General features: G+C 53.6%; 2 protein-coding genes across 2 annotated transcripts; one reads left to right on the top strand and one right to left on the bottom strand.

Annotated features, from left to right (window-relative positions):
- Positions 1 to 370: 370 nt before the first annotated feature.
- Lpin3 (lipin 3) lies at positions 371 to 13,569 on the top strand. The gene is made up of 19 exons (XM_057780817.1): positions 371 to 725; positions 2,287 to 2,382; positions 3,445 to 3,692; positions 3,868 to 3,948; positions 4,511 to 4,631; positions 4,761 to 5,112; positions 6,397 to 6,496; positions 6,644 to 6,804; positions 7,342 to 7,435; positions 7,529 to 7,598; positions 9,227 to 9,319; positions 9,396 to 9,439; positions 10,114 to 10,252; positions 11,354 to 11,502; positions 11,686 to 11,772; positions 12,166 to 12,318; positions 12,525 to 12,639; positions 12,709 to 12,812; positions 12,927 to 13,569. Exons 1-19 carry the CDS (start codon positions 534 to 536, stop codon positions 13,069 to 13,071), a joined length of 2,544 nt encoding a protein of 847 aa, XP_057636800.1. The 5' UTR covers positions 371 to 533; the 3' UTR covers positions 13,072 to 13,569.
- A 768-nt stretch (positions 13,570 to 14,337) lies between these two features.
- On the bottom strand, positions 14,338 to 20,246 carry Emilin3 (elastin microfibril interfacer 3). Its single transcript, XM_057781480.1, has 4 exons — positions 20,024 to 20,246; positions 18,797 to 18,919; positions 17,495 to 17,718; positions 14,338 to 17,246 (listed from the first exon to the last, which is right to left on the bottom strand). Exons 1-4 carry the CDS (start codon positions 20,185 to 20,187, stop codon positions 15,463 to 15,465), a joined length of 2,295 nt encoding a protein of 764 aa, XP_057637463.1. The 5' UTR covers positions 20,188 to 20,246; the 3' UTR covers positions 14,338 to 15,462.
- Positions 20,247 to 26,632: the final 6,386 nt, after the last annotated feature.

The raw sequence follows: 26,632 nt of genomic DNA, 5'->3' as shown, positions 1-26,632 counted from the left end.
CCCCACTGCCCACAGTGTACTGTTTCCACGGTGAATATTCCTCTTTGTTTCTGCCAAGGGTTCTGGACATGAGTCACACAGACCTGGACTTGACCCACGGGTTCTCTCCTTACAGGTGTGAGACCCTGGGCAAGCCACTCCACCTCTCGGAGCTTCGACCGGCTCGTCTGTAAACAGGAGCAGTCACCCTGCTCTGCCAGCCTTGCAGGGTTGTTGTGAAGTTTAGGTGAGCCATGCCCATGGAGTGCTCATGGGCATCACCATGAGTCATAGCATTTAGAGGCACGGGCACCCGGCTATCGTCTCATCCTGAGTCCTTATTTTTACAGATGTGCAGATTGGCAGCAGGACAAGGCAGCTGGCCGCCCAAGGGATCCGCAGTAGGTCGGTGGGCCAGCCACGGCAAGGAGGCCCAGGTCTCCTCCCAAAGATCGTTCTACCCCACAGGCTGCTGCCTCTGTACAGACACAGTCTCTCTTCACGGGCTAAACACAACCTAAGCTTGGGCATCCCAGCTCTGGGCAGCAGCAGCCATGAACTATGTGGGGCAGCTGGCGGAGACGGTGTTTGGAACTGTTAAGGAACTGTACAGGGGCCTAAACCCTGCCACGCTGAGCGGTGGCATCGATGTGCTGGTGGTGAGGCAGCCGGATGGCTCCTTCCGATGCTCACCCTTCCATGTTCGCTTCGGCAAGCTGGGTGTCCTGCGGTCACGGGAGAAGGTGGTGAGTGCTTTGGCCTGTGGTCTGGCTTCATCGGGGTGGGCTTTTGAAGGCAGCGTTATCAATCACTACTGTCTCAGAAAAGACGTGGCCTCCATAAAGGGTGGAGGTGGGGGTGGGGAGTGCCTATCCTGTTTACTTTCTTTTATATTTTCATTGAATTTTCTTTAAAATTTTATTTTATTGTATTTATTTTGTCTATGTGTGTATATATGATTGTGTGTTTATTTGTGTGTACAATATGGGAGTCAGTTCTTTCCTTTCACTACATGGGTTCCAAGGATTGAACTCAGACTGTCAAGCTTGGTGGCAAGGGCCCATTCCTGCTAAGCCACCTCACTGGTCCTCATTGTTTTTGGGTTGGTTTAGGGCCTTGATCCAGAAGATTCTCATTGGCTGAGGTAGGAAGCCCAGGGGAGTAGAGCCGGATTCTGTGGCTACCGGGCCTTCCTCAGCTTACTGAGACCTCCCCTGTGGCCTTACTAATCACCTCACATCTTCAAACCTAATCATATCACCTTTAGGAATGGGCAAGTTTTTATATGCCTGATGCTAGCAATGGAATAGTTTAGGACAGTAAACAGGAACAGATGATGTTGCCTTAAGGTCAGGTCTTTGGGGACAAGGCGTAGTCCCTTATAGGGCCACATCAGCCTCCTCAGGTTCCTGACAGAGACTTCATTTAGCACCATGTGTGAGCAGCAGTGTCGTGGGCCCAAACCCCATTTAAGTTGAGGTGACTGTGAATTTTTCAGAATCCTAGTAGGAAAGTATAATCTGTGAAAGACAGCGTACCTCAGAGGTAAGAAACTGGCTGTAGGGCTGGGCAGATGGCCGAACCAGTAAAGAGCTTGCCATGTCCTGAGCTGGGGTTCTTAACAAACTTTTCCCACATGAACAGCAAGGTGCAAAAGACGTCTGTAGTCCTAGTCCTAAAGATCTAGGCAGGTAGATCTCCGGAGCTTGCTAGCCTGCCAGCCTCACCAGTCGGTGGGGGATCCTGTCTCGAGAAATAAGGTGGAGCGTACTGAGTGTAGGCACCTGAGATTGGCCTCAGACACCCACATAAGCAGGCACCCACACAAATATGTATACACACATATGATACCGCACACAAGCACACACAAAATAAAACAAGGAGATCGGGGTGTAGTTGAAGACTCTTGGAGTTTCATAGGCTCTGCTGGGAGGGCTGGCCCTCACAAATAATCTACCCCCCCCACACACACACACCCACACACGCCTCAGTTTCCTTGTCTATAAAATGGGGATAATGATGAGCTACTACAAAGGGTTGTTGTAAAGTTAAACAGGATTCTCTACAATAAGTGGTAATTCTCGCCATTATTCATGTCGTCAACATGGGTAGTCACAGTGAGAGCGGGGAGAACTGGAAGAAAGAGGTCACAACAATGTTCTCCTGGTAACCCGGTGATAAGCAGCCAGGGCCACGGGAGTCTGGAGAGAGCTGGAGGCAGCCAAGGTCGTGGATCCAGTTTCTGGATCGGGACCTGAAGTTTGATGCTATGGCCCAGTCAGTCCCCGCCCACCGTTCCCACTGCAGGTGGACATTGAAATCAATGGAGAGCCTGCAGACTTGCACATGAAGCTGGGGGACAGCGGCGAGGCTTTCTTCGTCCAGGAGCTGGACAGCGATGAGGTAGGATCGTCGTTACCCCTTCACTGGTGCTGCCCAGGAAGGAATCTGGGTCTGCCATTATCCCTGACCTCTCTTCAGCAGAGAACTGATGTAGACGGTCACTTGAGGCTGGCCTCAGCCTTCATGGTATTCTGTCATAGCTCAGAAAGGGGGGCCCTACTCTGGTCGATTCTAGTTTCTGGGGAAGGTTTCTGAAGCTGGAGCCCTCTGAGCTGAGCCCCTGGGGAGTGGAACGTTGGCCTGGCTGGGAGTCTCAAGAAACAGGAGGGTGAGGGGACTGCAAAGAATAAAGCCTGGCTGTTTGAGTCTGTGTCAGAACCATACAGCCAGAATACAGAGCTGGGGGGCAGGCGGGTGTGTGTGTGTGTGTGTGTGTGTGTGTGTGTGTGTGTGTGTAAAAAGAGGAGCGTTTGCAGAATGGTCTAGCCTAAGGCAACAAAAAAGTTTTAACTGCTTGAATTTGATAAACTTTAACTGAGCCCCTGTTGTATGCCAGACACAATGCAGTAGACTCAAACAAGTGACTCCTGTACCTTCAAAAGGAGCTCCAGATAAGCTGGAGAGAGGCTTGGAGGTTAAGGGCACTGGCTGCTCTTGCATAGGTCCTGAGTTTCATTCCCAGCAGCCACATGGTGACTCACAACCATCTATAATGAGATCTGGTGCCCTCTTCTGGCATGTAGTCATACATGCAGGCACAGTACTATATACATAATAAATACATATTTTAAAAAAGAGTTCCAGACAAGGGCTGGAATACAGGCCCATAAATATCCATTGATGCAGCCTCTTGGTCATTGCCAGGAAATGCAGCCTGAGCTTCCTGAAGGAAGTGTCACCTGGCTAAGTCTTAGAAGAGAAATGGGTGCCACCAAGAGGCAGTGAGAGGCTGAGGCCCTGGCTGCTCTGATGGAGCTGGCCGGACTGCTGCCTCACCTCAGTTAGAGGGGCTTGTGGCCAGTGTGGGTTGCCCCGTGCCTGTCCCTAAGTGAGCCCGCTGTGGGGTTCTGGGTAACCCGCTGACTCCAGCACCTTCAGCTTTCTGCCTGGTTCTCCCCACAGGAAGAGGTGCCCCCTCGCCTGTGCACCTCACCCATCCCATGGGGAGGCCTGTCAGGCTTTCCCTCGGACTCCCAGCTGGGCACAGCCAGTGAACCCGAGGGCCTCATCATCACTGGGCGGAGAAAGAGGCGGCGCAGGAGAAAACCCAGGCGTAGGGAGGATGCTGTGGACTCCAGTTCTGAGGAGTTGGAGGCAGGTGCTGAGAGTGAGCTGCCCTCACAGGAAAAGCCAACAGCAGAGTCCCCAAGGTGGGTAGGAGCCAGAGGGAGGCTGTGGGGAACACTAGCCTGGGTGGAAGCATTTCTTCTGTGGATGCTGTGTAACTCTGGACAAGGGCCTTGGCGTCTCTGGTCTACTGTCTGAAGTCTGGATAGCCAGATTTCCCTGCTTGTTACTGAGCATTTCTCCGTGCTCCCTAAGCAGTGCTCAGGAGGAGGAGGAGTCCTCACCACAGCCGAAAGACATCTACCCTTACTCTGATGGCGAGTGCACCCCGCAGGCCAGGTAAGGGTCCAGTGGGTGGCATGCTGCCCCAAGCTGGTTTCAACTTTACGTCTTTGCATTGACTAAGTGTGTCTGTTGTCTATCTGTGTGTCTCCTTTGTAAAACATTCAGGTTCCTAGCACCTATTAAGCTCACAACTGCCTGTCATTCCAGCTCCAGGAGATCTGATGCCCTCTTGTGGCCTCCACAGGCACTGCACCCATGTGCACACATGCACATAAATAGATCTTAAAGAAGTCCCATCTTGCCATCCTATTTGTTTTGATTTTTTGAGACAGGGTCTCACATAGCCAAGGTTGGCCTTGAATTCCTTATGTAGCAGAAGATGATGCTAAGATTATAGGCATGTTTATGACATCTAGCTTTAAAAAATCATATTGCCTTATTGTTGATTTATAGGAGTTCTTTACATATATACATTTATATATGTATATGTGTGTGTACATACATATTCTTGAATATTTTGGATCCAATACAGGCATAAATACCTATTGAAAATGTTTCTAAGTTGGCCTAGGTTGGGGAGCAGTGACAGTTGTCTCTGGATGCTTATTCCTTGCAGCCTCTCCTCCGGTGACCTAATGTCCCCTAAGAGTGACTCTGAGCTTGAGCTGCGGTCCTTGGAGCCAAGTCCCCTGAGAGCTGAGTCTCACATGCAGTGGGCCTGGGGGAGACTGCCTAAGGTGAGTTCCTCCGAGCTGTGCCTTTCAGGGACTCCCTGGTCCCTCTACATCAGGGTAGAGTGGCTGGGATGTGAGTCTTTGGAGTCCCCATGCACCAGGCTTTGTCTTCCTGTCTTTATCTGATTGAAGGTGGCAAAAGCTGAGCGGCATGAGTTGTCTGTGGTCCTTGACAGTATGGTCGAGGCAATCTCTGCTCTTCCTGGGGAACCTGAACCTAGCCCTTCCTCCTCTGCGGCTGGTGTGGACATTTCGAGACTCCCCATGTTACAACCAGTGGCCAGGGAGGATACAGTGCTTCCTGATGTGGACACACATTGTGAGGAAACTCTAGTGGGTTCTCCCCTTGCTGCCCGAGAGACTAAGGAAACCAAGACTCAGAATTCTAGGTGTGCAGGTCACCCTCCTGCCACTAAGTCATGGAGCTGGGCCACTCTGGAGAGCCACGTTCCCTCTGGGCATCCAGAAGTCTCCAAGGGAAAAGGTGAGTGATGGCTGGGTCCTCTCACTGCATCCCTGGCCTCAGGTTACGTCCTGGGTGGACTGTAGGACTTTAGGCACAGTTTGAGCAGCTGCTATATGCCAGGCCTTATGCTTGGCCAGTGTTCACAGGGCCCAGTTCAATGGAGGAGCCAAATGGGATATGTGTGAACAGGGGAGGGCATGGCATAGACCACACAGAACAGCGTCATTAGCTCAGGGACGGGGACTGTAAAGTCACAGGGTCATGGAAGGTCTCTCTGAATAGTGAGAGTTGTAACTGAGACATGGAAAAAGAAGACTCGGGCATGGAAGGAATGAAAAGAAAATTCTAGGCAGAGGAAGCTGAGTGAGTTAGGCCAAGGTGGGAGATGCTGCAGGCCTAGGACTGAGATGGCTGTCTTGAGTGAGGAGGGATGGGAGATGGGATAGGAAGGCAGGCAGGCTAAGCAAGGCTGGACCACTCTCAGCTCGCAGTTTGTCTTCACCAAAGCGTGGGTAGGAAGGCCCCTCGCCTGCATTGTCCAAGTTGGTAGCCATTGATTTATAGGCAGCTAAATTAAATAAGTTAGGCCAGGAGATGACATGCAGTTGGTGGAATGCTTGACTAACATGTAAGCAGCCAGGGTCCCGCCCCAGCCCCACATAAACTGTGTATAGTGCTCCAAGCTTTTAATCCCAGAATTTGGGAGATATAGGTGGTGGGATCAGGAATGTAAGGTTGTCTTGGCTACATAGTGAGTTCAAAGCCAGCCTGAGATACACAAGGCCCTGTCTCAAAGAAACAATGCATGGGGTTAGTGAGGTGGTTCAGTGGGTAAAAGGCTTGCTGCCAAGCCTGACAGCCCAAGTTGAATCCCCAGGAACCACCTGGGTGGAAGGAGAGACCTGATCCCCGCAAGCCACCCTCTGACCTCCGAAAGGAGATAACTGACCCCCACCCTGTAACCTGCACACATATACTGCGGTCCTCCGACTCACACACAAAAAAATAAATAAAAATGTTATTGTTAAAGATACCAATAAATAGGTAAAAATAATGAAATGAAATGATTAAAATTATACTTTAAATTCCACTTCTCTATGACATCAGTCTATCTGAGGTGTGCTGAGTAGCCACATGTCACTAGTGGCTGCCATACTGGACAATACAGATAAGGGACATCTTTGTCATGGAAGAGTTCTAGTGGACAGCATCAGCTTAGGACATTCAGAGGCAATGGGCCACATGTTGCTCATGCCACTGAACCCATGTTTGGTGGACGGGTGTACCCTCCTTCACCCTCAGGTTCCCTGAAGAGAAACCACCACCTGGGCCCCAGTGACATCTACCTGGATGACCTGTCCTCCCTGGACTCTGAGAATGCAGCCCTTTATTTCCCCCAGAGGTACCTGGGCTCTGGGTGACAGGGAGTTTGGGACTGGGGCCTGTGGAGCCAAAGGCCTCCTATCAAGATCCAGGGAGGAAAGGGGAAAGGGGGAACCACCTCCATCTTCTTTTGTGTTCATATCATTGCTGGCCTCTTCGTCTTCAGTGACTGCAGGATGGGGCCCAGGAGGTGGAGTGAGCCCAGCAACCAGAAGCTCCTGGAGAACCCCAACCCTGAACACGTAGCCGAGCCCACCCCGGACTCAGTGGACAAAGTAGCATTGTCCCTCTGTGGTGGACTGGCCGAAACCCGAGACATCCCCCTGGGTATGTTCAACCATGGTACCAGCCATCCTGAGGATTAGTGCAGAGCTAGGGACCAAGGGAGGATGGGGAGGGTCAGAAAAGGGATGCAGGCTTCTAGTGATGAAAGGAGGTGAGAGGAAAACAGATATGACACCCAGGAGCCGTAGGACAGATATGACACCCAGGAGCCGTAGGAGGACAGAGATGACCCCTTAGGGCCAAGGAAGAGCAGAGAAGCCCCCCAGAAGTCACAGCAGGGCACGGAAGACTTCCAGGACCCAGGAGAAGTCAGGGAAGACTTTTGAGGGTGGGGTAGCACAGATGTGAGACTGCCCCGTGGTACCCACTCTCAACCAGCATCTTTGACACAAATGCTTGATAGTAAGCCTTGACCTAGCCTGTAGATCCTGGAGTGGGAACAGGTGCAAAAACCATAGGAAGGGGGACCTGTTGCTAGGTCAAAGACCTGGCCAACAGGAGGTCTGTAGGAGAGTATAGGACAAGCAGATTGTGTGGGACATGGCAATATCAGCCCTCACTCTCTGCCTCCGTGCCCAGAGAAGTTCAACCAGCACGTGGTCTCCTATGAGGACCTCACTAAAAATCCCGGGCTCCTGGATGACCCAAACCTCGTGGTGAAAATCAATGAGAAGTGAGTGGTAGGTTGGGGGTGGTGGATGGCCACAGTCACCCACTCTATGCCCTCAAACTGCTGCAGCTCTGACAGCTCATTCTGTCTCTCTAGGCATTATAACTGGGCTGTGGCTGCCCCCATGATCCTTTGTCTGCAAGCCTTCCAGAAGAACTTACCCAAGGTAATGCTTAGAATACCACTAGAGCCATGGCCTTGAAGTCATAGCCTTGAAGAGAAAGTAGATGGTGAACAGGGATGGGCCTTGGACCCTATGGCTGCTGGCTACTCTACTGGGTTCACTCTGGAGACAGGAAACAGGTCCTCAGAGGCTTGCCCATCCTGTGTGGGCAAAGCCCATCATTCCCAGGGTTCCCAGCCACGGCTGGGTTCTATTGGGTATGGACTTCTCATCAGAGGAACGCAGGTGAAATCAGAGCAGGATAAAGATCCAACAATTGGCCAAACTGAGACAAACTTTCAACAGGAGAGTTTGGGATCTGAAAGATAAGGCTTGGGAAACAGGGTTCCACTCTGCTCCTCCTCTGTCCCGGACCGAGGGGCGACTGGTTCCTTGGTCAGCCCTCATCTATTGAGTACCTATTATGTACCGTATCTGGTCTGGGCAGTCATGCGCCAAACAAATGCATCCCCTAGGAAGGCCCAATTGATCAAAGAGTTATCCAGATGAGCATCAAGTTCAACTGAATGCTGGGGATGAGCAGCCTTGGTGCTGTGACAGCTAACTACAGGGTGTCTGCTGAAAAAGTGCTCACTAAGCCAGCCAAACAGGTGACAGTCCTGAGCAGTTCAGGCGGGGAACAGCATGTGTAGATACTCAGATGGGGGAAGGGAGCCAGCATTCATCTTCCTTCTCAGAATCTCTACCTTGGCCTCCTGGGGCCACCTGCCCTCTCTGTGAGGTCAGCCTGGGACTGTGCCTGCCCTTTCTGCCCTCAGGAGGCACCCAGGGCCCCCGCTCTGGCTTTATCTGTGATTCTTCACTTAGTTAGGCTTCCTCAAAGGTTAAATAAATGCTGATGGTATCTCTTTAGTGATGTCTGGCTCTATCAGATGGCAACAGAGATAGGATCTAGAGCCAGTGGGAAGGAAGTCACTCCCCTGTTTGACTCTCCTCATTTTATCCAGACAGACCCACCACCTGAGGCCTTTGAGAGACCCCCACCCAAGCCTGTTGGCAGTCAGGCTGGTGGACCCGAAGCTCATGTCCTTCTGACTTGAGTTCTGTAACCTGAATCTGTAGGGCATTGATGTCATTGTAGGCAGGCCTAGCCCTGGACTTTTCTGGGTTATCTAGCATGCATCTAATCAGCTTTTCTTCCTCAAGGTAATCCTGCCCCAGTCTGGTACTGAGCAGAATACAAAGAGAGGGGTGGGTTAGGATCACTGATTTCAGGAAGTTGTCTCTGTCTTTGGGATTGAGAGAATCCTGACTACAGTCTGTTCCTGGGGCCACTGGGAGGGTCAGGCACAGAGTACCAATTCCTAAGACTCCCCCAATGCAGCTTACCTTCAGCAGTCTAGTAGGCCATGGGCTCATGCAATCTGGAAGCTGGGCTAGAGCCAGGAGTTCTGGTGAGACAGGAAAGGCCCTTGGTCTCCTCTGCAGAGTTAAGAGTCACTCCTGGGCTCTCGGGAGGAAGAAAAGCCAACATTTTCTTCAGCCTCCAGAGGTTGATAGTACCATTCTCTAGGTTGGGCCAAGATTCTGGGCTCGTGGGGTTTCCATGGCCAACATCAGATAGGTTTACTGCTTGCAGAAATAACTTGTGGCCCATTATCTACCCACAGAGCACTGTGGACAAACTTGAGAAGGAGAAGATGCCCCGGAAGGGTGGCCGATGGTGGTTTTCCTGGAGACGCAGGGACTTCCCAGCTGAGGAGGTAGGGGGGTGGCCAGTGATCACCAGGGCAGCACAGGGCCGGAAACAGAATTTGCTTATAGAAGTTCTTCCCACAGCACAGTGCCCAGAGGGAGAAAACCGCAGCCAGGGAGCAGCAGGGGTGAGTTGGACCTGTTGGCAGGGCTTGGGGCTGGAGCCTGGCGAGAACCACCCTGATTGGGTGAGGGGTTCCAGAACCCCTCACCCAACCATAGTAGGTGTCAATTCCCAAACACTTCATTTTCCTGAGAAATGTTCCCACCTCCCAGATGGGAAAACTGAGACATAGATATGCCAAATGTCCCTCTGGTAGGAAATGGCAAAGCCGAGCTGGTGTGCAGACTCCTAGCCTGGGTAAGGGCTGCTATATTAAGGGGAGGGTCAAGGGTCAAGGGTCAAGGGTCTCTCTTCCCCAGTAGACAGGGATTTGCTTACTCGGCTCCCCCACCCCTTTCTTTTTTAACCTTGGAAGTGACCCAGCCATCCAAGTTTGGGGAGCGAGTGACCAAGGGTGGGCCAGCTGAAGCCAACGCAAGTAGGACTTGGGAATCATTCCAGAATACATGTGTTCAGAAACCCTCTCCAAGGTGGACATCCCAAGGAGGCATCCTGAAGTTAGGAGGATTGGGCCTCCATTCCAGCCTGGCTCTCACCTCCCTGGGTGGGCATCCCACACAGGTGGCACTCGATGGGAAGGCCATCTCTAGAGGGACAGGAGCAGGCCCTGGGCTGAGTGTAAGCACAAGAGGGACCTTTGACTGGGGGAGGTGGCTCACAGGCCAATATCAGCCACAGAGAGAAGACGGAAGTCCTAAGCAGCGATGACGATGCCCCAGACAGTCCTGTGATCCTTGAAGTGCCCCGTCTGCCACCTCCCACTCCGGGCTGCGTCCCTACCTACAAGAAGTCCCTTCGCCTGTCTTCTGAGCAGATTGTGAGTGCAGAGATGGGCTGGGCTGTGTTAATTCTATTCAAGTCGCACAGGGCCAAGAGGAGATACAGTTCACCACAGGCTGGTCTCCTCTGTTCTGTAGGCAGCTTCCCTGATGGTCTGTGCTTGAACAGCCGTGGGGGTTCACTTTTTTGTAGGCCAGCTCATTTCTCTCAGGTCGGATAGGAAAGCCCTCTGACGTCCTAAAATATCGACCTGCAGTGTCCTGCAGTGTCCCTTGGACACCTCATTGAAGTCACCCGTGCCGACAACAGCTCTTAAGATTTTTTTGTTGTTGTTTTTTGGTTTTTGTTTTTGTTTTTTTTTTTTTCGAGACAGGGTTTTTCTGTAGCTTTGGTGCCTGTCCCGGAACTAGCTCTTGTAGACCAGGCTGGCCTCGAACTCCTAGAGATCCACCTGCTTCTGCCTCCCAAGTGCTGGGATTAAAGGTGTGCACCACCCGCCCGGCGTCTCTTAAGATTTTGACAACCCCTTCCATCCGTCACTGTGTGGATTCCCTGAGATCTGTGGTCCCACTGTCAGGGTTTGATCCGCCTGATTCAGGATAGCAACCACTTGCCTGGTACCCTAGAGTACTTGTCTACTTTTGGATGAGCCAGAACACAGGGGTCACCTAGCTATGATGGAGAGCAACCACCCTCATCATCTGTGGATCACATTCAGGGCTAGGTCTCCCTCTAGGGGAATATTGATTCAGGTATCCTGGCCACAAAGCAGCTTCCTATGATGATCCCATAGTGCCCCAGCCTATCAAAACAATATCTCCCTGTCAAAACTAGCCCTTGCCTTGGGACTGATCTAGACAGCCAGGAAGAGAGAGTCACAGACATAGCCTGTCCGATATTTGTGTCATGGAGAGTTGAAGGGAAGTCAGGGCTCCTGTGCCTGGGCACTATGCAGGTCCCTGGGCAGCCCAGGTGCCTTCTGCCCATGTGCATATATCCATGTGTGACTACCATGAGACCCCTCAGAAAGGGGCTCTGAACTAAGAGGAAGTGGAGAAAGAGGCTCGTGGGGATCAAAAGCCACAGTCCAAGTAGAGGGTGGTCAGGGACCATACCTTCCCCCTTTGCCTATCCTCAGCGGTATCTGAACCTGCACGAAGGAGCTAACGATGTGGTCTTCAGTGTGACTACCCAGTACCAAGGCACCTGCCGTTGCAAAGCCACCATCTACCTGTGGAACTGGGATGACAAGGTGGTCATCTCTGACATAGATGGCACCATCACCAAGTGAGACCCAGCTGCCTGTGAGGAGCCTGGGGGAAGTACCTGGGCACTTACCTCCCTTTGTTCTGGGTGTATGGGAGCATTATGAAATGCCTTCTTCCCGGTGGGCTGAGACACATTAGGCCACACCCGTGGCGCGTGGGAGCCATTTGGGTAGCCTAACCGACCTTTCTTCCCTGGCTATAGGTCCGATGCTCTCGGCCACATTCTGCCCCAGCTGGGGAAAGACTGGACACATCAGGGCATCACTAGTCTCTACCACAAAATCCATCTGTGAGTGCTGAGCTCTGGCTGGGCCAGGGCTCCTATCTGGAGGGAGGGGGTCAAAGGATATGTTAGGTCACCATAATGTCTTCCCTTGAAAACCAGTCTTGGGTACCGCCAGAACCCACAATAGAAGAAGCCTGGGAAGTCCATAAAACACTGAAACCTTTCTGGTCCTTAGTTCTCTTGTGAGCCATCTACCAGCTGACCTCAAGGTAGCAGGAAGCCCTTAAAACAGTGTTCATGTTCTAGCTGGGACAGCTGCCGAGATCACCTCTCAAAGCCTTCCCAAGCTCCTCTGGGGTTGAAGGCCAGAGCCCAAGAGTTGAGATGACTTTACAGCTAAGGAGCAACGAGAATGTGGAGGTTGTCTCTGATTGGCTCTGTCTCCCCCACCTCCAGAAATGGGTACAAGTTCCTGTACTGCTCAGCACGGGCCATCGGCATGGCTGACCTCACCAAGGGGTACTTGCAGTGGGTGAGCGAGCATGGCTGTGGCCTTCCTAAGGGCCCCATCCTGCTGTCTCCCAGCAGCCTCTTCTCTGCCCTCCACAGGTAACCACCATCACATACAAGCCCGGGGCCCCTTGCAGGGAAAGGCTAGAGCATCTTCAACCTAACGCACAGTTGCTCACAGACTCCAGCCTATCACGCATTTGCTCATGGGTATCCGACAAGACTGGGTCAGACATATCTTCTGACCCTCTGGTGTCTTGCCTTTCCTTTTCCCTCTTCCCTGTCCATGGTCACGGCCATGCTAGGGAGGTGATCGAGAAAAAGCCAGAGGTATTCAAGGTTGCCTGCCTGAGTGACATTCAACAGCTGTTTCTGCCCCAAGGACAACCCTTCTATGCTGCTTTTGGGAACAGACCAAATGTGAGTGTCCCCCTCCTCCCTGCCGCAAGCAGGCTCAGACAAGGCCCTAACCCTTTCTGTTTCTTGCAGGATGTTTTTGCCTACCGGCAGGTGGGCCTCCCTGAATCTCGGATCTTCACAGTCAACCCCCGGGGAGACCTCGTTCAGGAGCTCATAAAGAACCACAAATCCACGTAAGGGCCATATGTCCCCCACGCCTCTCCCAGGACAAATCCCGGGCGTCACCAACTGTGAAGGCCACAGTCCTGTGACAGCTTGGACTAAGTGCAATCCATTCTGCCCCATAGGTACCAGCGGCTCGGGGAGGTGGTGGAGCTTCTTTTCCCACCTGTGGTGCGTGGCCCCAGCACAGACCTGGCCAACCCTGAGTACAGCAACTTCTGCTATTGGCGGGAACCACTGCCACATGTGGACTTTGATGCCCTGGCTTGAGCCTGCCCACGCCATTCTCCTTGCTCTGACCCAGGCCTGACACTGAGGATTGGAAGATGAGTGACACGGGCCCAACCCAACAAAGGGGCAACATGTTGGTTGGCAGCCAGAGACCTTCCTTTTTTCCTGAAACACAAATGCTGTTGTCTTTGGTGTGTTACTCAGTACCAGGGCACCTGCCACCACAAGGCCATCTACTTGAAGAAATGGAATAGCAAAACAGTCATCTGTAGCACAAATGGCACCATCATCAACTGAGGCCCAGCTGGCTGTGGGGAGCATGGGGGATACCTAAGGACCATGCGTGTGCCTAGGACCTACCTCCCGACCAGGGGTGGGGCAGCTACCCCCAGAGCTAAGCACAGCCCTGACCTCCAACAACTAAATGTATCGCTAGACCCTTGTAGGATTCTCTATCCCCTAGGCCAGTGGTTCTCAACCTGTGGGCCGTGACCCTTTCATAAGGTCATATATCAGATATTCTGGATATTTAGAATACAATTCATAGCAGTAGCAAAGTTACAAAAATAATTATGAAGGAGCAAGAGCAATCCTTTTATGGTTGGGAGGGGTCACCATAACATGAAGAAACAGTTAAAGGGTCACAGCATTAGGAAGGTCGAGAACCACTGCCCCAGGTGTATCTGTCACCTTGCCTCAAATTCTGATAGAACAGAGGAGGTGGCCTCATGAAAACTTGAGACCTAGATGGAGAGTGAAGGGTGTCATCAGCAGGCCCCTTTGCATCCAGCGACAACCCCTTTCTCAGGGTCTGGCTGAGTGCCACGTGGGAACACCGCTATTCCATCCCTTCCTGGATGCCCAGACTACCACTCCAAAGCCGGATGTTCCTGTCTGCCCATAGTTCCTGATCCACACATCACTTTTTCCTCCGAATGCTTTGAGCTCTCAGCCCCAAGCGTCCAGAGCCCCTCTGACAAGAGAAAAGAGGGACTTGGCGGGTGTGTGTGTTGGGGGGGGGGGAGGTTGCAGAAGGGCTTGTGGAGTGTGGTTTCTGCCAGCCTTGTCCCTGCCAAACCACTGCCCAGTCACTCTCGACCCCTTCCCGAGGGCTCAGCCCAGTCCTGGCTACGGCAGATGGTGTTTGCTGACCATTCTGCTCTGGCTTCAGCTGGACAGTCTAGTGTCCAGGTGGCTGCATGAGCTATCATCCCAGGCACAGTGGGACACAGAATGACATGTCAGTAGCTTACCCTCCCGCTGCTACTAGTGAAGAAAACACCATTAGACCAGTTCAAAGATTTAATCTCCAACCTGCTTTCCAGCCACACCAGAGGGGAGGGCAAACATTGAATGTCCACAAGCCAGGATGCAGGAGTGTGGGGGAAACAGCACAGCAGGCTCAGGCCATGTGGGGGAAATTGAGGCCAGGGGTCAGTAGAGACGGACAGTCTTCTAAGCACATGTGTTTCCCAGTTGTGCCATGACAGCTCCCTACCTCACCTTCTCTCCAGTTTGTGAACCTCCTGCCAAGGCTGTTGTAGTTTGTTAAAAAGCAAGGTTTTGACTCCTTTCCATCCGGCTACCGCTCCTTTCTCGGGGTCTGCCTCAACAGACTCTAAGGCTGCTCTTGGCCAGAGGTACTGACCTGGGTGGCAGGGGAGAGATTTTTTTCCTCTAACTGGAAGGACCACGTGGGTGTATTTGTGAACTCAAAGAAAAATGATAAATTGGGGTGGGGTCTCCAAACAGTGCTTGCATCCCTTCTTTTCTCTGGGAGTCTACAGCTGCCTACACCCTCGCCATGAGGCAAGATCAAAAGGAATGCGGAGAACTGGCTGGGCTGCCAGGCTTTTGTTCTGTCCCGAAGGACACAAGAATTGGAAACCTTGGGTGGCCTCTGGTCTGTGGTTCAGATAGAACCTATGAAGCTGCCAGATAGGTCCAATGGGCATCATCTTCCTTACATACTTAAGGATGGAAGCCCAAGGGACAAGGGAAGAGATGCCTTCAAGGGTTGAACGGTCCCTGGTTGGTAAAGCGAACAGTGGACAGGCTTTCTGAGTCTGGGCCTGGAAGCTTTGCATAACTGCTAACTCCAGTGTGTCTGCAACAAGAGGAAGTGCAGACATTTGCAGCAGGCCCTCTCAGAAGTCCAGCTTTGTCTTTATGCGTGATGTACTTGCCTTGGCTCTTTTGAGACAGCATCTTGTGTAACCTGTCTTGACTGTTATCCTGAATCCTCCAGACTGCTCCACTGAGGGTGGCTTTCAATGGCTGTGACAATCACACTGAGCTGGACCAAGGCCATCCACCTAGTGGCCTCTGGATGGCCAGGGAAGGCTGGAAGGTGCTGCTGGGTAGGATTGGTCTCTGGGATGATATTCCCAGGGTTGGTGGGATCTGGGCTTTAGATTCCGTTCAGCCATCCTAGTCAGCTTGCCCTGGCCTCACTTCAGCCAGCTGGGCTCTGCAGTCCAGCAGGTCGTCCCGGAGTCGGGCAATGTCCTGCGAGTGCTGGGCCAGCGTGTGGTTCAGCTTGTCTATGTGGCCCCACAGGCCCTCCCTGGACCTCAGCTGCTCAGTAGGCAAATCATTCAGGTGGGCAGGCAACAAGCCCAGCCTCTCATAGGCTCCCTCCACTTGAGCCACCCGCTGGTCAAAGTGGCCCACTGTGTGCTGGAGTTCCTGGGCCGCGTCCCGGCAGCGGCTCAACCTTCCAGCCACGTTGGCCACACCAGCCTTGAGCTTCTCCAGCTCCCCTCGAAGGTTCAAGACCTGCCTGTGGCCAGCCTGAAGCCTTGACCCTTGCCGGCTGACCTGTTCCTGGATGGCGTGAACTTCAGCTTCCACCTTTCGCTCTCGTTCATCCAGGGACGTGTTGGCGGCCAAGAAGGCGTCAGAGTACTGGCTGACAGAGTCACTGAGGCCCGTGAGTGATTTGCTTACTGAGTTCAAGTTGACCTTCAACAATGTGATCTCACCTTGGAGCGAGCTGCCTGTCCCTTCTGCCAGCTGCCCCTGGACTTCGGCTACTGTGCCATTGAGCCGTTGAAGCAGAGCAGTGTGACTGGCCACCTGGTGTAGGAGAGCCTCACTCCGGCTCTGCCAGGCCTTCACCTCTGCCACGAGGTTGTCCAGGATGGCTGAAGTGGTACTTGGGGTACATGAGGTCTCCAGGGAGACCAGCCGTTGTTCCAGCACGGCTAGCTCTGTCTGAACGAGTGGCCGTGCTGATCTGTCTGGTGTGGCGCTGTGGTGGCTTAGGTCTCCAGTCAGAGCTGCCAGCCGCTCCTCCAGGCTCTGCACACGCTCTTCCAGCATAGACCCAAAACCACCGACACCCCAGCCCCCCATCTCCATTCTCAGACAGCAGCCCCTGGCTCCATTCTCGGTCCCATTGATGGTCTCTAGGCCCTCAAGCAACCCCTCCACTCCTCCCTGGAGCATTGCAGCAGAGAGGCGCGCCAGCTCATCTGCAGCCAGAGTGCTGAGGCCGCCTTGGGCCTCCGTGACAGCCTGCAGGTTCCTCTCAAGGCTGTCCACGCGGGCACTGATCAAAGCCAGCTGACCACAGCAGGTGCCTCCCCCGGTCAGAGTCAGACCTTGCAGCTGAGTGCCCAGCTGGGAGAGCTCCCTCCGCAGGGCCAGCTCCCGGCCGTCAAGGCTCTGGTGCAAGCGCTGACTGGCTGCTTGGCCCTCCTCGCACTGCCGCCGCACCTCCTGCACGCGCAGGTCACACTCACTCTGGACACCCTGCAGTTTCTGCTCAAAGCCATCCAGCAGGCTCCCCCAGAGTCGTTGGAGCCGCTGGTCCACATACTCCTCCAGCAGTGCCAGGGACGTCAGTGGGGACGGTGGGGCTTCCCGTAGCCGCTGCAGGTGAGCCTCGTGACCGAGGGCCAGCCCGCGCACCTCGTCTAACAGCTGCACTTTGGTCTGTAATGTATTGCTCACCTCTGTCACCTTGCTCAGGATTTCACCCAGAGGAGGTATGAGCGGTCCTCTGCCTCTGTCTTCTGGGTCCACCAGGCCCTCGGGGATGACCCTAAAGCCTATAGGCTCAACGGGTGCTCTGGGGGCACCTGTAATCCTATTGGGATCCTTGGGACTAGCCACCAGACCACTCAGGGTACCATATGCTTGTGACAGGCGCCGAACATCACCCTCCAGCTGCTCTAGACGCTCGCCAAACAGCCCTTGACCTTTTCTTCCTAAGGAAGAAGAAAGACCCCAAGAGCACCCTTGACCCTCCAACATGTATATCTTCCTCATCCCTTTGTGATGGGGTCTGGGTGGGGAAGGTTGGGGCCTGACAGTCATGTCCCATGTGAGATGTACCTCACCACCTCTACCCCCAGATCCATGACAGCTTAGGCAGCCTGCGACAGTCCCCTCCTGACCCCGCCACTAAGCCTAAGAAACCTGACTCCCTCTGGAGGACATCCATGGACAGACTCACCATGGGGGCTTGGGGCCTCTCTGTTGTAAGAAGAAGGCTTGGGGTCTGGGACCTGCTGCCCTAACGGAGTTTGTGGCTCCGGCTCTTGGTGTGGTGGGGTAGCTCCATGGTCTGTGAGGTGTTCAGGGCAGCCTTCTCCTGTAAGGCCAGGGCAGCAACGCCAGGCCAGATCTGTCACAGTCTTGTAGCCAATCTTGTATCTGGGTCTGAGCACTGAGCGGTACCTGGATCAGAGAGAGAGGGCAAGGGAGCAACTTCTTGTACCTGTGGGCTGAGATTTCTGCCCCCTAGCTGGCATTCCAGACAATCTCCACTCCCAGGGGGTTTCCTTTTCTGACCCCCTAGGTGACAAAACCATATGGTGGAGTGGGCCTCAAAGAGGCCCTGAGTCCTCAGAGTGAAGGACACATGGAGAAGCCCCATGTGATACTGTTTGTGTAGAGAATGCTAGTAGGGACTTAGCCCCAAGATGACTACTAGGTCCCCGTCAGCTCCTGCTGCCATAGGAAAGTCCATTCTGGATTTAGCAGAGCCTCTGGGAATCCGGAGGAAGCTTCAAGCTCCCGGGGTGTGGAGGAGATAATGCACCGGAGCTGCACTTGCAATCCTTGCACTTCTCGCAGCTCCCACCAGCTGCTTTTCTTGCCAGCCATCTCTGGCTTACTTGAGGAACTGGGCTCTGCTCAAAAGCTGGCATGGGGCACCTCTGAGCTCTGCTCAGTGAGCAGAAAGAGAGGGCCCAAAAGTGCAGGCAGGACTCACTGGGGACCTCTCCCCCTTACCTGATCATGCACCTGCTCACTCCGGTAGAGCCGGGCATAGGTCTGTTTGCACGCAGACACATTTAAACTCTCCAAATGTAGACAGCTATGTCCCATCACCTGTCTGGCCTGTCTGGCCTACTATGCTGGAGCCTCTGGCTTCCATCTCTGCCTCACCTTCTCCTGGTCACCAGAGCCTACTTCGTGTGCACGTGTGCGTGTGTGTGTGTGTGTGTGTGTGTGTGTAGTATCAATCTATCCTTCCTTAACCTCTGCCTCCGCCACATCTTCTTAGTCCAGCCTCCCTCTTGTATCCCTGAAGTTTCTGGGCTCTAAACTGAGCCTATCCTTGTCTCTGCAGGGTAAGATCTGCTGCAAGTTTAGAATTGCGCGCAGGGGGCGGGGGTCTTTCATGGCCCCTTTCAGGGATCTGGGTCCGCTCTAGGCAGCACTATGGGGGCTCTTAGACGTCCCGGGTACAGCAGCCCTTTGTGGAAATGGCTCCGTTCTCTGCTGGAGGCAGCGCCTGGGGTTTACTCACCTGACCGTGGAAGGGCAGTTGGGCCCCCACCCACACTGGCGGTACTCAGCCTTTACGTAGCTCTCTGCTCCCTCTTGTAGGACGCAGGTCACGTTCCTGTGCACCACATAGGCACAGAGGGACCTGGAGGGGGAAATGGCACCTCTGGAATATTTGGCCCGAGCCCCCACCTGTTGGTCTCAGGAGACCCCCATGTCTCTTTTATCTATTTGTGTTCTATAGAAGCCTGGACCATTGCCTAGGGTCCAGATCTTCTGGGCTGGGCCCAGTTCCACTGCTGGGCTCTGATCTGTCCTTGATGGGTGGCTGCTGAGCCAAATGCACGGGTTGGCCATCTAACCTTCCTAGAAGGCCTTCTCACCTCACCTCCCCGCCTCACATTCTGCTCCCTCTCCCACCCTCCAACTTCTTCACTATTTCTAAACTCCTTATCGCGGCCTTCAAAGCTTCTGAGGGCACAACTTAGCTTCTTTTTAAATCACGCTTTCCTCCTTCCTCCCCTGAAAAAGCTCTCTGGCCTCTGCGTTGCCATTTCCTTGCCTTCCCTTCTAGGAAGCCTACTCCGATGCTCAGGGGCTTGCAGAGCGTGGTTGTGGGCTGGGTAGTAGCCCACAAGATCTTACACTCCACTGGAATTCAAATTCGGGTATAAACCGACCACTGTGGAAGTCTGTCTGTTCTACAGTACAAGCCCAGGACCCACAAGTCCTTACTAGCTCTGCGGTTCAGCCGCCTCGGCGCTCCCACAGGGTTCCGGGGGGGCCAGACCGCAGGAGGGGAGGAGCGACTACCTACAGTAAGCGTGGGTCTATCCACAACCGCGCGGAGCAAAGGAGAGACTGAAGGCAAGGGATGGAGGAGCCCCGCGTGTTCCAGGCGAGGACAGCCCTGCCTCCTCTCCCTCCACCTGGTCCGCTGTGCCTGGAGTTTGCTCGCAGAGCAGCTGGAAAATGTTACTTCGCTGGAAAGGTTTCCACGGGCACTGCCAGGATCCCAGCCACCGCGCCAGGCCCCCTCCGCTGACTTGTTCTTCACCAAGCCCGCAGCCTCCTGGAACGTGGGGCGTCCGCCCGCGTAAAAGATCGCTCCGGGGGGAACCGCCCCTTTCGTGGCTGGGGTACCCGAGTCTCGAAGCCTCCGCGCGGGTCCTGGCAGGTGGGAGTGGTGGCGCGCCACGCGCCCCCACCCCCACCCCGCGTTCCCGCCCCGGCAGGGCCCCGCACTTACTTATGCGGCCCCGGGCGCAGCCGAGGACGCCATCCGGTCGTGTAGAGGCTGTAGCGGGAGGCACCGGGCTGTGCTGGCCGTGCGAGGAGCGGGGTGCCTTTGGCCTGTGCCTCCGAGAGCAGCGCCGCGACGGCGCACAGCCACACCGGCAGACGGTGACCCATCGCGCTCTGTCTCCACTCGGCCCCGGGCGGTGCCTCCCGCGGAGAATCCTCCGCTCGCCAGCCCGGCTCCCGCCTCCACTGGCGACCCCCGGAGCGCTCTTGTTCCGCCGCCTGGAGCTGCGCGGTCGCTGCGTCCCGCCGAGTGGCCGGGGCTACTCGCGGCTGGGGCCGCGCAGGGGAGGCGGGAGGCGGGCTCTACACGGATTAGCATAAACTTGGGACCGCGCCGTGAGCTCCGCCAGCCCCCTCCCCGTCGCCAGCCCCCGGCCCCAGATCTGAGCTGACGCCCGAGGGGCCCCCGTGCAAACACGACGCAGGGCGCTGAATTCCAGGAGGGTCCCCAGACACGCACAACCCCTGGTACCTCTAGGGTAGCCGGCAAGAAGCAGCAAAGCCTGGAGGCAGACCTGGTCCCCCTGCTGGGATTCCCCAAACCCACTCAATATCTAGCCGGATACACTAGTCTCAAAAGTCTTACTTGCACTTGAATACTGCAGTCCAGGCCCTGGACCAGAAATGACCGTTTTTAGGGGCACACCAGGAAACTTTTTCTCAGCCACCTTCCTGAGAAAAGGACTGACTGAACACTGCCTATGGGCACCCCTAGGAGATCTAACACTGCAGATTTCCCTTCTCAACAACTTCCCGCAACCCGCAACCCGGGTAGAGTGGTCAGGCCGTCTGTCTGGGTTCAGTGATGGGTCAGCACTGTGTTTCTCTTAGGTAAGAGCTGCACCCAAACACCCATTACCTCTCCAACCCCGCCAAGAACAAACTCACATTCCCCTTCACCCCCCTCCACCCCCCTGCCCCTGCCCCGTTTGTCTCCAATAAAAGCTTTTAATCAGGTGGGCCACGGTCTGGTGTCTGCTTCAGTAATTCATTATTAGCTTCTAGTCACAGAATATTGCTACGACATCCTCATGATATCAGGCTTCCTGCATGTTTCATTCATGAAAATGACTCTTAAAACCTGAGTTGGTCTATATCGCCCTTCTTATTGGGCATCATCTTGTTAGCTGCCTTCCCTTCAAGAAAGTCTTTTGAATCCTGATTCTGTCATCCAAGAGGACCACTTCTTTCTAGCTTTGACTCATCCTCACGGGTCACAGCACTCTGAATCTGAACCGCTATGGTTCAGGAGCCTGCTTGGAGGTCCCTGACCCCCGCTCCCCACACTTCGGTGTGTTGGGGTGTGTGCTGTGCATATGCACACATGAGTTCGGAGCTGAGGTCAACCTCAGGCGCTGATTCTTAGGCACCACCCACCTTGTTTCTTGGAGACAAGGCTGCTCACTGTTCTGGAGTCTGCCAAGTAGGCTAGGCTGGCTGGCCAGTGAGCCCCAGTGACTCCGATTCCACCTCTCCTGCACTGGGTTTAACAAGTTCTCGCCACCATCCCTGGCTGGTTTTTCTTTCTCTTTTTCTTTTTAAAAGCCGTTTTTTAGAATCAAGTTGAAGTCTTCATGCTTGCACCACAAGCAAGCATTCCACTGACTGAGCTGTCTCCCCCAACTCCAGTTTCTTCCTAAAGTAATTTTGAGGGGCTGGAGAGATGGTTCAGCAGTTAAAAGCATTTGCTGCACTTGAAGAGCGCAACTCCTGAGGACCTGACCTCCTCTTCTGGCCTCCTTGGGCACTGGTTATGCAGAAAAAATAACCACACATAAAATAAGTGATTTTTTAAAAAGTAATTTTGAGGTGTGAGTAAACCTATTTGGTATCCAAGGTGCTGGATACTGGAAAGAGCAGTTCTGAACCCACATCTATGCCCTGCCCTCTCTAGCTAGTCCCTCGGGGCAGGCAGCTGACCTAAGCCAGGCTGATTGTCTTTTCTCTTGCCCCCAGTAATGGTGGGACACAGATGACTGCAATCCCCTTTAAGGTGTGAGTGTTTTAGTTTCTGAACTACCAATTCAAGCAGTTGAGAACTAACAGCATTTTATGGGACTGGAGAGATGGCCTAGTGGTTAACAGCGGGGTCAGAATGGTTGTGCACAAGTGCCTGTAACTCCAGTGCCAGGATATCCAATGCCCTCTTCTGGCTCCCTCCAGATGTAGACACACACTATGGTACACGGACATTCTTAAAACAAGATAATAAATTTAACAAAAACTGTTTAGAAACGACAGTGATTTATTGTCCAACATCTCTGGAGGCTTAACGACCAGAATCAAAGTATTATCTGGGTCATTCCTCTGGGAGGAATCTTTCTTTGCCTCTTCCAGCTTCTGGTGGCTTTGAGCGCTCCCTGGTTCATGTCTGCAGCATTTCCATCTCTGTGTTAGCCTTTCTCTTGGTCTTCGCATGACCCTCTTCTGTGTTCTTATAAGGACAGCGGCCATTGAACAGCCTCATCTTAAGTAAATATATCTGCAAAGACCCTGTTTCCAAATAAGGTCACAATCTGAGGTTCTGATGGAACTAAATTTTAGCAGGACGGGGCTCTATTCAAACCACTACAGGAGCTTTTGGAGGTGAGAAGACACACCCGGGCACGCTATGTCCACAGTCTGTGCCAGTTCGGAGTGAGGAGAGTAACCTAGAGAGGAAGCCACAGTGCTCGTGAAACAGAGCCATTTGGTGACGAGCCATGGTTTCCTTGATCTGCTTCTAATAATCTACCATTTGAGCTAGCGCCAATGGGTCAGGCCACTCTCCAGATACACCCAGTGCCTCATGTTTACCAGAGATGTTAGGAGCCATTTAGTAGTATGGGGTACTTGTGCTCTTGAAGCCATTGACTTCCTGCTTTCCAGAAAGTGGAACATATGAAGGGCAAACGAACAGAGCCCAGTTCCTCACCCTGCTGGCTTCTGACTGCTCGGCAGCACTACTCAGCTGGCTCTGGGAGAAAGCTCCCCCACCCCACAAGCTGTGATCTTTTTCCAAAGGGTCCCACCCCTTCATCTCAGTCCCTTCCCCAGCCCCAGATGTGGGGCCCACAACTCACAGGAAGGAGGCCGGACCCTGTTTGAACTTGAGAATGTCCATGTTGAACGGGGGGCTAGAAGGACAGATGGATCTCGCTTCCCCTTCCCAGGTGGCTGACATCAAAAAAAAGACTCCTTTAATTGGAACAGTTTGGGGAGCCAGTGCCTGGGCCCCATCCCCGTGGAGGAGGAGTACATCGGCACAGGAAGATGCTCAGGGGCTTGGCTGGATACAGTCAGAGACTGGGGTCTCGCTGTGGATGATGAGGCCACGCTGCATCTGCCAGACAGGAAACCTAAGGAGGCCAGAGGCAGGCAGACAATCATGTCCTCCCTGACTCAGAAGGGAGTCTCTCCACCTGGACGGAGATTCCAGAGGCACCACACACAGAAGCACAGTTTCCGTTCACGTGACGTGTGCAGGCACCTCCAGACACAATTCACAATTAGCTGCACTGTCTCATGGAAACATGCGCACCCCACAGAGGCACACACATCCTCTACCTCGATAACCCTGGTTAACAGGCATCCCCAGGGACGCTATCAGGATGACCCAAAAACCCTAGAGGGACACAGAAGTAAATGTTTGCATTTAGAATACTTCAGCGGTGTTGGGGGGGAGGTGGGTGAGAACCTCTACTGGACACTGGAGCTGCCCTGCGTCTTCGGTGGACCTCCTCCTGAGGTGGGAGAAGAGAGAACGGATGCAGAGAGGTGGGCTTACCTGTGGTGCGTGAGTCTGGGGCCCTGATGCTAGGCATGCTCTGTGTTTTGGGCCCCTCCCTTCTCCACCTCTATGCCCTCCTCAGAAGCGAGTCCCAATCCAGGTGATGGTAGTGCTTGCCTTTCATCCCAGCACTCAGAAGGCAGAGGCAGGAGGATCTCTGTGAATTCAAGGCTAGCCTGGTCTACAGAGCGAGTTCCAGGACAGGCTCCATAAAAAAAAAAAAGAAAAAAGAAGAAGTGGGCCCCTGTCTTCTTTTTAGCCTCCTTCTGTCTCACCCAGAGTATATGGCTCCTTGTTTATCCAAAGATCATCACCTTAAGATTGTTAAAAGCCACACAGTTTATGGAATGTAGCTCTTCTAGCGGACAGAAATAGAATGCTTAGATTTGGCCAGCTTTCTGGCAGGGCCCCTCCCTCCTGCAGATGATCCCCTGCTGCTCAGAGAGGCACAGCCCATGCTTCCCTAAGCCAACTGTGGAGGCACCTACACTAAGGTATGGGGTCTCGACTCTACCCAGACCATCACCCATGATCACCATGCATCCCCTTCTTTCTATGCACACATGCCTAGGCCTCTCTGTTAAAAGCTCTTTACAAGTCTGCACTCTCAAAGCCCATCCATTTGGACTACACATGCACCATCAAAAAGGGTGACTGTCAAATGTATACAAGTTCCTGGGGCAGCAGCTCACAGTGGCGCTTTCCAGGTAGACAAAAACCATTTGTTCAGGACCCTGAGTGCACAGACATGCGTAGATGTACAGCCTAGAGGTGAGGACCAGGGAGAGTGAAACTGGACTCCGCAAAGCCCAGATGGACTCTCATGGAGTAAGAGTGGCTCAGAAACACCTTCAGCATTGTGCAGTGCTGACGGGGTCTCGATGTGGACACGTGCAAGCCAGATGCATTTATTATGCAAATTATATGCAAAATGTATGTGTGGGCCTCTCAGCTTGCAAATGCCAGATACGGCCCTTGGGGACTCTGAATTTAACTGAGCACTGTTGTAGGGTACAAGTGTGACCCAGCTTCTTATGGTTGACAGGGGGAGCTGAATTCAAGGTTACTCCCACAGAAGGGACTGAAAGCGGCCAGGGATGAATTTCAGATCTTTGTCTCTCAGTTATATCATCTGTCTGAGGTCCCAACACTCCTGCCAGCCCGTACTGCCACATGCAATGTGACCATTATGCGGACTAGATAAGAACGGTGGCCTCACAGTTGGGCACACAGATGCCCAGTGAGTGGGACAGTGCTCAGCGGAGAGTCTTTCTCTGGAGGAGAGTGGGCATCTGTCCCTGTGACAGCCCCACTATGTTCCCTTGGGCTGTGGTTAGGCCCCTCTTCCAGGGCAGCAGGCCCATGGGAGGATGGGATTGTTAGTGTTGGGGGAGCCAGTATCCTCACTTCTCAGTCCTTTGGAAACCTGTCAGAGGTTCCACACCACAGGGGGTGCTGTCGGTACCCTGCACACACACCCCAACCTGGCCAGTGTACCCACCCATCCTCTTGTAGGTGTGATAGGTCCCTTTGTGCTCTGAATCATCCTGACTGATGACATCTCCAGGGAATTCTAGAACCTTCCTCCATACAGGTCACAAAAAGTAGCCTCCTTGCCTTAGGGCACAGGTTGGCAGCACAGCATGGTTTATGCCACAAAGCCCCTGGATTGGGCTCTGTCTGAACCCTACCTGACATCTGTTCTGTACTCCTATCTTCTTTCTCTTCTTTTCCTTGAATGTGGATGTGGTGTGTGTGGATGTGAGGTGTGTGTGTGTGTGCGCGCACGCGCGTTTGAGGTGTGTGTGTTTCTGTGTCTGTGTGTCCTGAGAGCACCCCCCTCACGTCCTAGTAAGTCCCTAGAATCTAGATCCCTGCCTCAGGCTCTGATTCCAGAAGCCTGACCCAATTCAGGGAGATAGATACGTAAGCAGAAGAGTCCTTGACCACGAAGCTCTGTGTGGTCAGGGACCACAGAGAGCAAAACAGATGCCTGGGCTTAGGGCGCGAGAGGGTGTGTCACAAAACAGGTCCTATGGAAGTCACTGTGTTAGGGGAGAGCACCAGGTGATGCTCATAGCATGTACATGACCAAGATATAGGAGAGAGCTTCATGTGTTTGGTGAACACTGCAAGGCTCTGAGCCACCCAGGTCCCAAGAGAGCTTTCTAGGGACAGACAAGAGGCATATCCAACATCCTAATGCAAAGTCACTGGTTACACATCAGAGAGCTGCCACTGCAAAGACCCCAGGCTGCTGGTGCATGAAGTGGGTACAAAAGGGACTAGAGAGGCAGCCACTGTCCTTCTTAGTTACCAGGACACCAGAATGGATGCCAAGGCTAGACCTCATAGGCTTCCAGGGTCAATAGTCAGCAGGCCCCAGAGGCTGATCTGAGACTGTAGGTGTGGAAAGACATCTGGAAGGTGCTAGCAGGGGGACGCAAAACTCTGGGACCAAAACGTAAGTAATGGATGGGGGTGGGGGCTGTCAAGTTCAGGGAGAGGACCCTGCAATGTCACTGTCCTTCAAGCAAAGCCAGAGCCAGAGCAAGCCTTTAGGGAACAGGTGTGTGGGAGTGGAAGGCTGATTCCAGTCAGCGCTGGAGCTGCGCCCTGTCTGAGTGGTCGGCATTCGTCTAGGGTTTGGGATGGGGACAGGCTAGAGGGGAGCAGAGCTGCTCAGGCGCTGAGTCGGGGATGGTTGGGCCCTGGGAACGGTTTCCGCCCATTCTCGTCTATTCACAAGCACTGGAGTAAAAATGTACACAGGATTATCATCCA

The sequence above is a fragment of the Chionomys nivalis genome, chromosome 9 (assembly GCF_950005125.1).
Source record: "Chionomys nivalis chromosome 9, mChiNiv1.1, whole genome shotgun sequence".
NCBI classification, from domain to species: Eukaryota; Metazoa; Chordata; class Mammalia; order Rodentia; family Cricetidae; genus Chionomys; species Chionomys nivalis.
Note: the sequence above shows the minus strand (reverse complement) of the source record. Positions and strands in the feature narration are given on the sequence as shown.

Bases quoted from the DNA above. Each gene is read 5' to 3' on its own strand.
- Lpin3 (XM_057780817.1), top strand. From the start codon at position 534: ATGAACTATGTGGGGCAGCTGGCGGAGACGGTGTTTGGAACTGTTAAG. The intron at 2,383-3,444 runs GTAGGATCGTCG...TTCTCCCCACAG, and splicing joins AGGAGCTGGACAGCGATGAG to GAAGAGGTGCCCCCTCGCCT. The intron at 3,949-4,510 runs GTAAGGGTCCAG...TATTCCTTGCAG, and splicing joins GAGTGCACCCCGCAGGCCAG to CCTCTCCTCCGGTGACCTAA.
- Emilin3 (XM_057781480.1), bottom strand. From the start codon at position 20,187: ATGGGTCACCGTCTGCCGGTGTGGCTGTGCGCCGTCGCGGCGCTGCTC. The intron at 18,920-20,023 runs GTAAGTGCGGGG...TTCCCCCTCCAG, and splicing joins CTGCGCCCGGGGCCGCATAA to GTCCCTCTGTGCCTATGTGG. The intron at 17,247-17,494 runs GTGAGTCTGTCC...CTTCTTCCTTAG, and splicing joins AGAGGCCCCAAGCCCCCATG to GAAGAAAAGGTCAAGGGCTG.